The sequence below is a fragment of the Pelecanus crispus genome, chromosome 2 (genome assembly GCF_030463565.1).
Source record: "Pelecanus crispus isolate bPelCri1 chromosome 2, bPelCri1.pri, whole genome shotgun sequence".
Taxonomy (NCBI): domain Eukaryota; kingdom Metazoa; phylum Chordata; class Aves; order Pelecaniformes; family Pelecanidae; genus Pelecanus; species Pelecanus crispus.
The window spans coordinates 116,391,810-116,405,520 of record NC_134644.1 but is presented as its reverse complement, the minus strand read 5'-3'; the positions used below and the strand labels follow the sequence as shown (position 1 = coordinate 116,405,520).

Sequence of the window (13,711 nt, the reverse complement as noted above, 5' to 3'; positions counted from 1 at the left end):
TCTTTTCTAAAATCCTGGTGTCAATTACATGCAGAACACAGAACAAAACTTAAATTGCTTTACTGCCCTATGCCCTAGCCCATCTGATTGATGTCTCATGGAAATCACAAACTGACATGTCATTATTATCTTATACCAAAACCGCCATTTGATAATAGCCACTTATTTTCAAACACGAACTTCCCATATCACCACTACAACGTACTTATTCAAGACAAAGAACCCATTAGTCTGCATCATGTAACGTTTCTAATATGCATTATTTAACGTTAGCATGACTAATACTTAATTGCATGCAATTCAGTTCTATCTAAACTTAGTTTAGCAGGAGAAAGCCACTGGCCACACGTCACAATTTCACAACACAGAGGAACTACACATAAAGGCTGATTAACTTGTTTAATATTAATCTCATCTGCACTTTAACTAGCAATAAAAGTCAACAAGATCTTGTTTGTACAGCTCACAAGGTGAGATTAAAGCAGAAACATCTGTTCAACAGACACAGCGACAAGGACAAAAGACAGGTAAATTCGTAACTAAGCACACAAATTCATACGGCCTTATCCTACACAAACTGCACCTACCCCAGAATCTGGAAGTAGACTTTGGTAGTCCTAGACAGTCTCCTCTTCCAACAAAAATAGTACTAATTTGAACAGAAAATGCCAGCAAGTTGTTTAACTTGCATTAAGCATGTCAAAAAAAAAAAAAATACTATAAAACCAAAAAAACCCTATGACTCTTCTTATTCACAACCTACATAAAGCTTACAACAAATAAAACCCGTCACTTTGCTATTGGTGTTTATGCTTTCTCTAGAAACTTTTCATCACATTATTTTTCACACATCAAATTTCTTCGGAAGCTGTCCAAACAGCTACAGACCTGCAGCAAAAAGCCAGTGTTACAGATCAGTGAAGGGGCAGGGGGAAAATCAGATCTTCAGCAGTAAAGTGATCCCATCAAATGCAAAAAAAAACCCCAACCAAACAAACAAAAAAAACCCCACCAACCAACCAAAAACCACCCCAAACCTGCAATTAGTAGAAATCAAAAATATTTTCAAGGCAAAACTGCTGTTTTCAAAAGTCACAAGAGGCAACTGACACAATCAAAACCACAAGCAGAGCCAGTCATTTCTACACATACTCCCTGCCCCAGCATTTCTGCTGCTAGCTGTTATTATTTTGGGAGTTGTGCCACAGATTTGGGAGATGCCAGAGGTCTCCCACCTGCACCCTACATTTCCAGCTTTCCTGATAGTGAAAGAAAAAAGGAAAAAAAAAAAAAAAAATCCCAGAAAGTCAGCGATGCAGAATGAGCTGGCTGACAGAAATCCCTGCCTACCTCGCGCTGCCACCTGCCCGCCCGTGGCTGCTCACATCCCAGCTGAACTGTGTGCTCAGGACTGTGGCTGCACATCTCTGTGCATTGAAGCAAAAACAGTTTAAACCGGACAGCAGGCACGTGCAGCGGTAATCCCAACCTCATATACGGGTACCCAAGGACCAGAGACCCGCATCCTCTCGCACGTGATGGCAAGGTCAAAAATAACGCTGTCGGACTGCACGCACACACTGCAAGATGGAGCTGTGGTTCAGCATGTCGCTGGACAACGCATTGCTGCTGCTCCTCCTCACGTGGCTCATTATTAAGATTAGACTAGAGTCTGGTTTCTTACCAGAGCTTGAGGATCCCAGTTATGAGAAAAGACTGAAAGATTTCTCTCTGTGTCTTGTTCTAAATACATGGGAGCGGCCTGATGCAAAACTGATTTTTAAAAGTTTTAAAAGCTCATCATAAAGGTGAGATCAATATTTTGACCGTATTAATTATTTTCAATTGTTTGGGCAGAGAACATACCCTATAATAGAAAACTCTGATCTTCAGTAGCTGGCAAACAGCAAAATTCTGCTAGTCGTGACATTTTTGTATTCAGTCAACATATACATTCTTTAGGCAGGGAAGAAATAACCTTGAACTTTTCCTCATCTGCATGTTTTAAGAACTATTCTGCACAACATTTAAAAATCAGCCTGTGGACGAGGACCATTACCGATTCATTTAATAATGTCACCAAAGTTTAAACGTGCTAGAAGTGTAACTTTATACCACAAAACTGTGGAAAAAAAATGCTCAAGTGACCAGCGCTCAGAAAAAAAGTTTGATGCTCTCCTCCAGCATTCATGTTTATTTTGCTTACTAACAAATATTACATACATTTTTGCACTTAAAATACTTCTATCATATGTGCTATTCTTCCTATTTTCATCTGTCAAGTTTACTGGCAACACAGACTTGCATCATTCCTCTTTTCCTTTTCCATCTCTGTTCAGAACATTATCCAGCCTTCATTTACAAGTGAGCCAAGAACAAAACAAGGGAAACCCGATACAGTGCTCTATAGCCAGACCAGGAAGCAAGAAGTTCTGGAGCTTTACCCTCTCTCTTACTTAGTGAAAATGTAACTCTGAACACCACGTATGCTTTGAGGCCAATTTATTTATTAATTTACAACTACATAAAACTGTCCTAACAAACCAAGTGGGATACAAGAGTCATAATCCTACTCCTATCCCTAATGAGCAGGCAAGTATTTTTATTAAGCTAAAGCAGCTGTATTAGATTATAAGTAGGCTTAGTATTCTAACCTCCTGATAAAAGTTTTCACTCAATTCTCCCAGCGCAACGTCACAAAGGTACAGGTTTACAACTTTCAGACAAATGTAGTTCTATATAAGTTCACTTTGGGACATGGTTTAGTGGGCATGGTGGCGCTGGGTTGATGGTTGGACTGATGATCTTGGAGATTCTTTCTGACCTTAATGATTCCTAGTTTTTACTTTCATTAAAACATAATCCAGCCACCAAGCCAGGAAACATGAAATTGCTACTCTACCCTTAATTGGTTTAGCAGTGGACTTGGTAATGTTAGGTTAATTGTTGGACTGGATGATCTTAAAGGTCTTTTCCAACCTAAATGATTCTATAATGTAACTATGTTAAACTTTTGTGAAATGTAGTTACAAACAAGTTCAGGTTCAAATCTCACAAGATTTCCCTTCTGCAAGCTACACTTGCAACTGGGAGTTCTCTCTTACCATCCCAAGCTCGCTCGCTCGCTCTCTGAAGCAATGTGACATTTCTACCTTGCGAACTGTGACTTTCTGGACTCCAGTTTCCTTTCAGCACATCAAATACCAGAGCTCTTAAAATACATCACTCTTCAACCAAATAAGAGCTTCTGATGAATTCTTGGTTTGATACTGCAAGACAACTCGCTGACCCATCTTTCTGAACACACTCTTTCCAATTCTAAACCCTAAATCCTTCCTTCATCCACAAATTTTAACTTATCATTGTGATTAAAGAAAAACTCCAAGCAGGGATTCAGCATTTTTCTTTTAAGAAATCCCTTTGTAACAATTTAATGATACAATTACTTTCTGTCTGCATTGGCACATCCTTAGGGATGAAATTCATAAAGACTGCCAGATCTACAGATCTACTTTGATTTTATATAGTTTACAGAAAAGGATAAATTGGGAAATTCTTCAAATTAAAATCCAAAGATTTTACCACATTCCCATAAGCACCCACAACCAGTCCCACAATGAACGTATTTTACAAGTGTGAAAGAGAGAGGTTTTGAAACTTAGGTGAAGTTATACAGACCACAGTTTATTTAAAAAAAAAATATAAAAAAAAAATCAAAGGTACAAAATACAAAAACATTTCAGAGCAGCTTGTAATATTGAGATCATATTATTGAATCCATAATATTATCAAAATGTGGTACTACATTTACTACATTAGGTTTAAATATTGCAGTAAGTATAAAAAAATATGTGGAAAATCTACTTGCCATTAAATTAACCAGTAGTTACAAATGTGCTATAAAAGGAAGTCCATACATTACACTTATTTGTTTCAAGCACTTTTCATACTGATTATTCAGTTTCACAGATTCCTGTACAGCATGCTTTAGATCTTCTACCTCTTCAAAGAAATCCTAGAAAAACCCAAAAATATTCACCTTAGTTTCTTTCAAAGACGTTCTCAATAAGAGCTAGTCAGCATTTCACTTGTTCCCAAGTTGGAAGACACTTTCTATATTTTTATTAATATATAAGTTACGCAAACATAGCTACAGCGAGATACAGCAATCGACTATAACCTTACGTAATAATTTAAAACGTTGCCCTTGAACGCACAATGCAAGCAGAATTCAAGTTATGTTAGAGCCTGAAATACAGACTAGTAATAGGAAAGACGAGAAGAAAAAAAAATGTTGATTTATCAGAAAGCTACAAAATGACAGTCCAAAATGACAAGGGCATAATGTCAAACTCATCTGTGCAAAAACATAGCTATACGTGCTGAAGACAGTAGCAGGTAACACACCGTTAACTTTGAAGATCTGAAAGTGGCACGGTTATAAAAAAGGGACAACACGCAAGGAGAGAAATGAGAAAAGTAAACTAAGGAGGATGATGTTAGCATTTGAAGAAGACAATACTAAACAGTTTAAGATAGAAAAACAGATACCATATTTAGACCTAGAAATAAATAAAATATTTTTTAGATCTTAACTGCTTTGTAAATTGCTAGCATCCATTTAGAACTTTAAGTACAACTACATTTTGTTAATGAACGTCCTATTTCAGAATAGGACCTATTATTTATGACTACACTATGTTAAAAAGTTTGTTTATATTCAAAAGGATAAGATTTATGATGCATTAAACTTGACAGAGCCTCAAATGGGTAACACTATCCAGCAGGTTCAACTGACTTAGATAAAAGCAATTTACAACAAAGGAGAGAATGAAAAAGAAGAATACGTAAGGCTACTCAGAATGTAAAGGGGCAGTCCAATAAGAAAGCCATAAAAACCAAGTCCTGTTGAACTTAATGTCAGCCTATGTGGCTTCACTTTCTCATGTTGATCCTTTCATAATTATATTATCCCAGAACGCATAACTTAGCAAGTAGTTCTAGCTATACCTAATTCAACTAGGAAATAAATTCAGCTTCATAGAAATAAGCTTCATTTATTAAAAATATCGATGGCCCATAGATTAAATGGAACTATGTTTTCTGCAGCTCCTCCAACTCAAGTCTATTGAGCAGTTCTGATCTTTTATAAGCGAAGTCAGAAGTTGTTGGGAAATACAAGGACAGCAAGCAGAGCGTAACTGCCCAAGAGTTAATTTCACCAACCTTGGAAAGTCCTATCAATCAGAGCAACACTGTATCTACTTATATCCATCTATATTTGACATCGTCTCCTGCCTATTCTTCTGACTTCTTTTTTAAATTAACAGCTACATACATCTTAAATAACACACAGTGTCTTAAACCTACCTAAAAAAAGGTAAATGATAAAAAGCCATAACCTCAGATTTATATATTTCTCTTCTGAAAGAGAAAACTTCCAGCCACAAGTTGTCCCTAACTCCCAAACATGAGGATCTAGAACACACCCTGGCATAATGTTCTACAAGTTTCACATCTAATGAACTATCACTATGTTTTACCGTTACCCCTGTCATGAAAGCTAGCATAATATTATTTAGCTTGTGAGAAAGGACTGCAAGATAAGAAAACAGATTCTCAAACCCACCCCCCCCAAAAAAAAATCCAACACAAGACTTGAAGAATAAGCAAAAAACAATTTAAACAAGTTTGTTGCTGAAAATAAAATCTTAGGTCAATACATTAAACTGAGTCCTCTATAGCTAGATAAGATCTCTTCATCTTCTTGCATAATCTCAAGAATTACCAAGTTTTCATGCTTTCACTTTCTACACCTATCAATTTATCATGAAAACTTCAAAGCCCTCCCCCTCTGCCTTCCCTAAGCTCAGAGTTCTGTTAGAGGCATAACTTTGATATGTTTAAGTCAAGAGAAAATAGTTCTCCTCTCACTGACATCATGGAGCAATATAAGTGATCATTCAAAAAAATATTTTTATTATCTCTGCAAATGTCTGTTGGAAGGAATGAAGCCTGTTATCAGCAGTTACAATTTTAATGTCATAACCTGAGGCAAATAATCTCCCATTAAAGAAACCAAATTGCCCAAACATTAAAAAAAAAAATCCACAAGAAAATCCACAGCTGTTTAAAACCAAAAAAAGAAAAAAAAAGAATTAAACTTGCATTATTCCTCCTCCTTAGCCAAGCAGTACCATACAACATTAATGTTTCGGGGAGTCGTTCACTTCCAGTTCTTTCCGAGAATGTTATAAATTGATTTTTTAATGTATTTTCCTTGATAACAGCGTATGTTCAGCCTTAAAGATAAGTTTCAGTTCAGGCAGAAAAGTTAGTTTTTCAAAAATCACCTATTCTTAAATTTATCCTAAAATAAATTACCTTGTCTAATCCGGCTAATTCATTTTTTAGTGCTCTCCTTTCTGTAGACAACTTTTCATTTTCTTTCTTCAGCTTTTTAATCTCCTTCAACAATAGCTCTATATTCAAATAAAAAAATATAGACTTCAACCATTACAGTCAACCTCCCCCTCATATGAATCATATTACAGCTAAAGAGCTGCCTACGTTTTGTGATATTAGAAAATTATGGTTCAGCTTTTTAAAGTACCTTTTTCATAAAGTGATTTATTCTTAAAAATCAGCCCAGCACACTCTCAGGTACTATGAAAGATAACAGGATCTGTCAATTGGATAATCTGAATCTGCCAGATTCTTAGAATGCCGGATTATTTTACTTCAAAATCTACAAAAAGCACATCACATGCCTGGATTACCTTTTTCTGACTTACAAGAGGGTCACATTAGCCCTCGCTGACAGCACATTTCCTGAAAATTATGCCTAGATTACATGATCTCTTCAATCTCTTTTTTAAGCTTTGAAGTGGAAGAGGATTGCACTTTAACTTGTGGATTTACTTATGTGAGAAAGAACATGCTCAAACCAGTATGGTCTGGGTTTGTCCCAGATTTTAAGGCTAAAAACAGGTTCTTCCGTGTATCAGTGTCTGAAAACCAAAGAATGGAGCAGCAAACATTATCACTAAGATATCTGCATAGATACAGCTTACTAGAATAAATAATAAATAGTACTAAATACAGCCATGCACTCCCACCCACGATTACACCAACATACCAATTTCAGAAGAAGAGAAAAGCAGTAAACAGTTATTTTTATCACAAACAAATGCAGGCCGGATCCATAGATAGGACATTGATTACAAGATGCCATTTTTACATAACAGGTTTTCAAAAATGAAAAACAATTTAGATACTGCTGGTTGAAGTAGAAGAAATAACCCAGAGTGTGCCTCTGCATCAGAAATTAAATGCATCCTCTCTGATGGGCATACTGGAAGGAACATCATCAGAATTAACCATACCATTACCTAAATATTTACTGCAACAGGATTCCGTCTTTTTAGAAACGTCCCTGAGAGATGTTCCTTTTCCCTCTGGGGTTCGACTTCTTTTTCCAGAAACAGCATTAGTTTTCCAAGAAACCTTTTTACATTCCAGTTGCTCAATTCTTTGCCTCTGCTCTTGAAGATTATGCTCTAGCTCACGAATTTTAATCTGTCAAGAAACTAATTTTTTTTTAAAATGCATAGAACACACACAGTTAACTGAATACAGCTGGAAACATATCCTGAATGCAAACCTAGAGCTTTCAATTGCTGACTTAAAAATACATTCATCCAAAGTGTCTGAAAGGAGGAAAAAATAGAGCAAGTGAAGTTTTGCATACAACAAAAGTGTTTAAAAAAATCTGTTACTGCGCACATGCTTGCAAGACAGTATAAATGTACATGCACAAAGATACTGAACCATTCCGCACAATAAAGCGTACTCTTATGGCAGCAATAGCCAACTTCTACGAAAAAGTACATATAATCCAAATCATAATGAATATTAATTTACAAACAAATGAAGCACATGTTCCAGACTCCTAGGAGGAAATTAGTTACGCTGTCAGCTGTAATGCTTGGTCAATGCCTGAAGAGGCAATACCCACTTAGAATCATAGAATCTTTTAGGTTGGAAAAGACCTTTAAGATCATCCAGTCCAACCATTAACCTAACATTACCAAGTCCACCATTAAACTAATTAAGGGTAGAGCAGCAATTTCATGTTTCCTGGCTTGGTGGCTGGAGTATGTTTTAATGAAAGTAAAAACTAGGAATCATTGAGGTTGGAAAGGACCTCCAAGATCATCAGTCCAACCATCATCACTTGAAGCTTCTTGAACCACTCCTAGCCATGCAACCCTAACTTTGCTCCAGTTATGATGCTAGACTCTTTACACAGCAAGCCAACAGATCTTGGTACCTGATAGAATACTATTTGCCTTCACTTGGTTAGCTTACTGCTGGATTTCTGAAATAAAATCAGCTCATGACACATACAGAAAAATATCAGGGCTGGTGCACAAGAGGTCGGAAGATGCATGTGCAGTTGGGAGGAGGGGTAGGTAGGTGAGTAAAGAAAAAAGCAAAGAAAGGGCAGGCAGCTTTCAGTTACAGACATACCACTGACAGAGTTCACTGTCAAAGGGAACTACAGAGTACTTCCCATTATCTCAATGGCATGGGAAGCAAAACCAAGTATAAGAAGAAAAACACTGTCTCATTTTACAAATGTAAGAATTACTTTTCAGTCTCACTAAAAGCTTGTTTGGCTATTTGACAGCATTCTCCTGCAAATTCTACTTACGGTGAGATTTTTAATTGCTTCACTTTGCTCCTGGTTTGTTTTGATTTCTTTAACGTAACGTTTCTGTAGATCATTATACATCTGAAGTAGTCTAAAACAGAAGAAATGCATAAATTGCAATAAAATACGAAAGCCAACAAAATGCACACCCTTTATAAGAGTATTACAGATGCCCCATAGGGATCGCTTGGACTGTAGCTGTACTGTGAGAGTTTTAACAGAAATATTTGAGATGGGTGTGAATGAAGTGTGACCAGCAACAGAGAAAGAGAAAGCACCAGAAAAAAAACAGCAAAGCACGAGTTGATAGAATGGTCTGTGTCGATGGCAAAGAATCCCTTTCACTCAGCCAGACTGAGGACCCTGCTGGTTTTGTCCAGCCCACATGGCCGCACTCTGATTACGCCTCAGTACAAATAACTCATTGATGGAAGACCTATACGCTGGCAACAGGAGGGTGGCAATAAGTTTGCAGCACGTCACATACACCATTCCTCTCCCCGTCAGCACAACAGGAATAGCAGAAGACTCCTCCTAAAGGATATAAAAAAGTTTGTCCAGAAACGAGTTTCTTGCCACCAATCAAGAACCTATGATGAGGACTCATAAGGCTGCATCCCCAGCTCTCCGTGCCGCACACAAGCAACCCTGGCCAGATCACTTGGATGCACACATCTCATTGCTTCTGAGTATGTGGGTGTGGGGATACGAGTGAATGAAATCTATGAGAAAATGAGTATGAGTGGGTAAAATCAACGTAAAATAAACAGATTTGAGATATTATGTTTCCCTTTGATATTATCTTGCATCAAGTTCTGCTACACTAATTTCCTACAGTATTTCATAGCATTCAGTCTACATACATCAGGCCTATAATGTAACTAATGAACACAAACAGATATTTTTCCTATTTTATTACGAATTCAAGTAAGAGCCAGCATTCATAGCAAGTCATGACTGCGCACCACAAGCAAGATGAGCAATACTAGTAGAGAACAGCTTTGTAAAACAACACACAAATAGAGGCAAGGAAAAAAGCTAAGTCAGGTTATCTATGCGCAACCTAATACAAAGAAGGTCCGGCTCTAGATTCAAAGAGTAACTCAGACTTCTTCAACATAAGCACCTAATTAGGTACTCAATTCAAGCCCAGAGCTAGACACCCAGCCTTCCTATGCAGTTTGCAAAGAGAGTCTGGTGGACTGTAAAGGTATTTTAAAAAAGAAAAAGAAAGAAAAAGAAAAAAACAGACCTTCTACAGCCACCTAAAGGAAACACTAAAAACAAGGGGCATGAATCAAGAGCAGTAGGGACTGCCTCTATCTTTGCATGATCCACAGCCCACTTCCGCAAGTGGACAAAAAGCAGCCTTTGAAAGAATGGAGCAGTCTATTTATTTTAAAATTAAGTCATAGACCAACATTTTATGTAGCATGCCAAGTCATAAAAATGTTGCAGTACACATTTTCTTAAACCAGAAATTTATCTTTTGTATCAAAAAAGCAGTTACAAGAGTTTATTTGTAGCATTAATTGGCAAACTACAGCAAGTCGTGGCTCACTTCTAAAATCAATTAGACTGAAAAGTAGAATCACTTGTGTGGCTTATTTTGAAAGCAGTACTAGTCTATAAATTTTATATATATATAAAATTGAGCTATAAAAATGAGCTAAGAAACCTACAAAATAGAAAATGAAATTATACAATACTAAGTTAAAAATCTACAAAAAAAAGATCGCATGTGTGCACACACGCATCATGGAGCTTCCTTAGCTCATTTAATTTTTCTCAGAGAAAGATTCAAGAAAGAAATCCATTTTGTTCTTTGTTTAGCGATATTTTCAAGATTAATCTAAGATTTAGCACTTCCTTTTAACATGTAAATAAAATAGTTTTCCATTTTTTCAAAGGCTGAAAGCTGCTTCCGTAACAGTAAACAAAAATTCAACTGCCTTAACCATGAACAACATATTCTGCCCCACAGAGAAGAACATTTAATTCTGTGAAGAAACAATTTCCAAGAACTCACCTGACACTGTCACCTTCTAGATTAAGGTACTTGCTGTATCCACCCTTATGCCATAAATGGGTTTCTGTTTGAACTTGAACACTTAATTGAAACAAACACAACAGCTTAATAAAATTAGATTTTACAATTTTAATTGGATCAATCAAAGCAACTGAAAAAGGCTAAATTACTTTTCAGTTTGACTTGACAATAGAGATTCCCATGTAGGATCATAAGCACACCAAATTTAAACTTGAAGTTTGTTGCAAACAGGTATTTAAATCCTGGCAGGACACTTCAAAACAGCAATGCTATAGTTTTTCAGGTCCTGAGGTCCCAGTTTCCAAATCTTTGAAACAGTATTGATGCAATTTAACCATCTTACTACTGTTTGTGGGCAAAATAGTCTAAAACTCTTTGCAGTTAGAGACAGCATGTTGGCTACGCAGGGGTATTACTTATTGATATTAAAATTGGGCAGTTGACCACAGTGAATTTTGCCCAAGTTGCCTCAGCCATCCTTTGTTCCTTCACATGCCTCCAGCATTCTCCATCGCCAGCACCCTGTTCATAGACAGCCCCTCAAAACATGCAGGACAAGGCCTAGTTCATCCGAAGAATAACAAGGTACAAGTCCTGAAATACTGCACTCCTTTTGATGCAAAAAGTAATGTTTGACAATTCTTACTCTCTGCTTGTGACATAGTCATGCATTAACTGCTGCAGATGCAGTTTTTCTTGGATCTGACCCAGATTCTTTTCTAGCTCCTGATTTTTTATGTGTAGTTTTTTCAGCTTCTTGACTAACTGTTCATTTTCATCACTGAGCTGAAAAGGAAAAGAATTAAAAAAGAAAAATCAAGCAACATTTTCAGATGAAGTACTAATTGAGCCGATAACATTTCAAATTAAAATTCTCTCCCAAAAGTTTTACTACATTTATCTTGAACTATATAAATATATAAAGGAAAAGAGCAGGAAAAATAATTGGCTTCAAACTTTATGAAGAATTGACTAAAACACAGCTTCTTTAACATATATATTAAAGGAATTTAACGCAACCTCATAATTCATTACCGAATGATATGGCAAAATGGTTTCGTATTTTAAAAAACAAAATGACAAAGGGACAAAATGTACAAGTTTTCAGTTATACTTCTAAACATCACTCTGCGACTAAGCTCGCATTTATTTTTGTCTTAACCTCACGGAAACTGAAAGACTAAACTACAGCCGCATTAGCAGAATTTCTTGCACGCGCGTTTGCTGAACCTCGCCCAGCAGTATATAATCACGCCTACCACCCAAAATGCACCAAATGCAACTACCATGCCCTAACCTACAGGGTATTAAGTAAAACTGATGCTGTCGACCGCTATTCGGTCAAGAGAAGGAAGATCAGCAACCGCCAGCTGCTGTAAGCGTGAGCCCTGTCCCTGAAGGTAAAGCACAACCCGGCCGAGGCCGGAGCCGCCGTGCCCGAGCGCTCCTGGGCGCTCCCTCCAGGCCGGGCCGGGCCGGGCCGGGTCGGGTCGGAAGGGCCTTCCGCGGGGCTCCCCAGAGCCGGGGCGCAGCGGGGCAGGGCCCGGACGGACGGACGGACGGACGGACAGTAGGGAGGCTGCCCCACTCACTTGGAGGCACTTGTGGAGGGAGGGCAGGGCCATGGCGCCGGCAGCCCCGCGGCGGGCAGGACGCCCCGGGAGGGGCCTGGGCCCGCTTTCGGAGGCAGCCGCCCCCGGGGCGACCGCGAAGCGGCAAGACCCCGCCCAGCTGCCCTGGTCACTGCCTGACACCACCGCTCGCCTCGCAGCTCTCGGGCAGGCGCCTTCGCCACCAAAGCCCACCCAGATAGGCTCCCAACAGCTGACGTCACAGGCGAGCGACCGCAGCCGGTCAAGGACCCCGGCCCCGCCCCGCACCCGTTGCCAAGGAAACGGCAGGAAGCGGAGCGCCGGCCGCTCCACCCGGCGCCGGGGCCTGCGGGAGCGGGGAGGCGGCAGCGCCGGGCGGGTGTCCCGCTCCCTCCCCGCTCGGGAGCGGCAGGGCCGGGGTGCGGGGCAGGCGGGGCCCAGCGCGGCGGCGGCCGCCTGCGCAGCGAGAGCACCGGCGCGTTGTACCTCCCTCGAGGCAGGGACGTCCCAGCCGGCCTGCACCGGGCGGGGGCAGCCGGACTCCGGGCCCAGCCGCGGGCGCTCCGGAATCAGCTCTACTGTGGCTATGAACATCACCCTCCGGAGCCAGCGTAAAAACACCCAGTCTCAGCTCGTCTCTTTTAAAATTGTCGTTAGTTTTATTCGCAGTTTTATTTTCTGCCACTAACAGATACCGAGTGTGTGGGATCGAGAATACTGCCAATTACAGATCTCCATGGACGCATCCGTACATCAACACACACCAAGCTACGCATCTCTACAAAAGCGTATTCTGCATCTCCCACTCCCACCACAACAGAAGCCACGGCACAGGCTGTCCCAGTAACAGCCACCAAGGCAGGAGGTAACAGCATGCCTGGTAACGTTGCTACCCAATGGGGTGGGGGAGTATATCCTTGGGATTTGTGGTACTTGGTATTACTACTGTTTGCTGGGTTTTGCCTTTGGTTTTTTTTGTTTTGCAGGTGTTTTTGGCAGACCAGGCTGGAGTGCATCCAGGCAGGATGAAAGCATTCCACCCTCGTGACAGACTGGACCTTACAGATACCGTACCAACAGAAGGCACTCACCAGCCACAAGAAGGTGATCACCCATCACAGCAAGATTGACCCAAAGCAGTGATTACTGCCTGCTGGCCCAGTAGCCTTTGTCATCAGCAGTTCAAAACCTTTCCTGTTTCTCTCTCATTCTCTAGGTCTCAAATCTAGGTCTGCTTTTGTTCTCTGCATCACAGGTCTTTGTATAAACTGTTGCCCCTCTTGTTACTTACAGCCCATTGCACGTTGCTTCACGTTGCTTTTTTTTTTTTTTTTTTTTGGTGTAAGATGTTGC

At 39.7% G+C, this 13,711-nt stretch overlaps 1 protein-coding gene across 2 annotated transcripts; it reads right to left on the bottom strand.

Annotated features, from left to right (window-relative positions):
- Positions 1–3,688: 3,688 nt before the first annotated feature.
- Positions 3,689–12,408, bottom strand: LOC142592915 (uncharacterized). 2 transcript variants are annotated; one of them, XM_075705165.1, is made up of 7 exons: positions 12,359–12,408; positions 11,413–11,552; positions 10,746–10,826; positions 8,717–8,807; positions 7,392–7,578; positions 6,385–6,482; positions 3,689–4,015 (listed from the first exon to the last, which is right to left on the bottom strand). In XM_075705165.1, the coding sequence occupies exons 1-7, from the start codon at positions 12,389–12,391 to the stop codon at positions 3,887–3,889; spliced, it is 759 nt and encodes a 252-aa protein (XP_075561280.1). In that variant the 5' UTR covers positions 12,392–12,408; the 3' UTR covers positions 3,689–3,886. The 2 variants fall into 2 exon arrangements, with proteins under 2 accessions (XP_075561280.1, XP_075561281.1); XM_075705166.1 differs by lacking the exon at positions 10,746–10,826.
- Between the last annotated feature and the right edge of the window lie 1,303 nt (positions 12,409–13,711).

Coding starts and splice junctions, on each gene's coding strand:
- LOC142592915 (XM_075705165.1), bottom strand. CDS start 12,391: ATGGCCCTGCCCTCCCTCCACAAGTGCCTCCAA. Junction 11,553..12,358: donor CCCTCCACAAGTGCCTCCAA/GTGAGTGGGGCA, acceptor TTTCCTTTTCAG/CTCAGTGATGAAAATGAACA. Junction 4,016..6,384: donor AATTAGCCGGATTAGACAAG/GTAATTTATTTT, acceptor GGGTTTTTCTAG/GATTTCTTTGAAGAGGTAGA.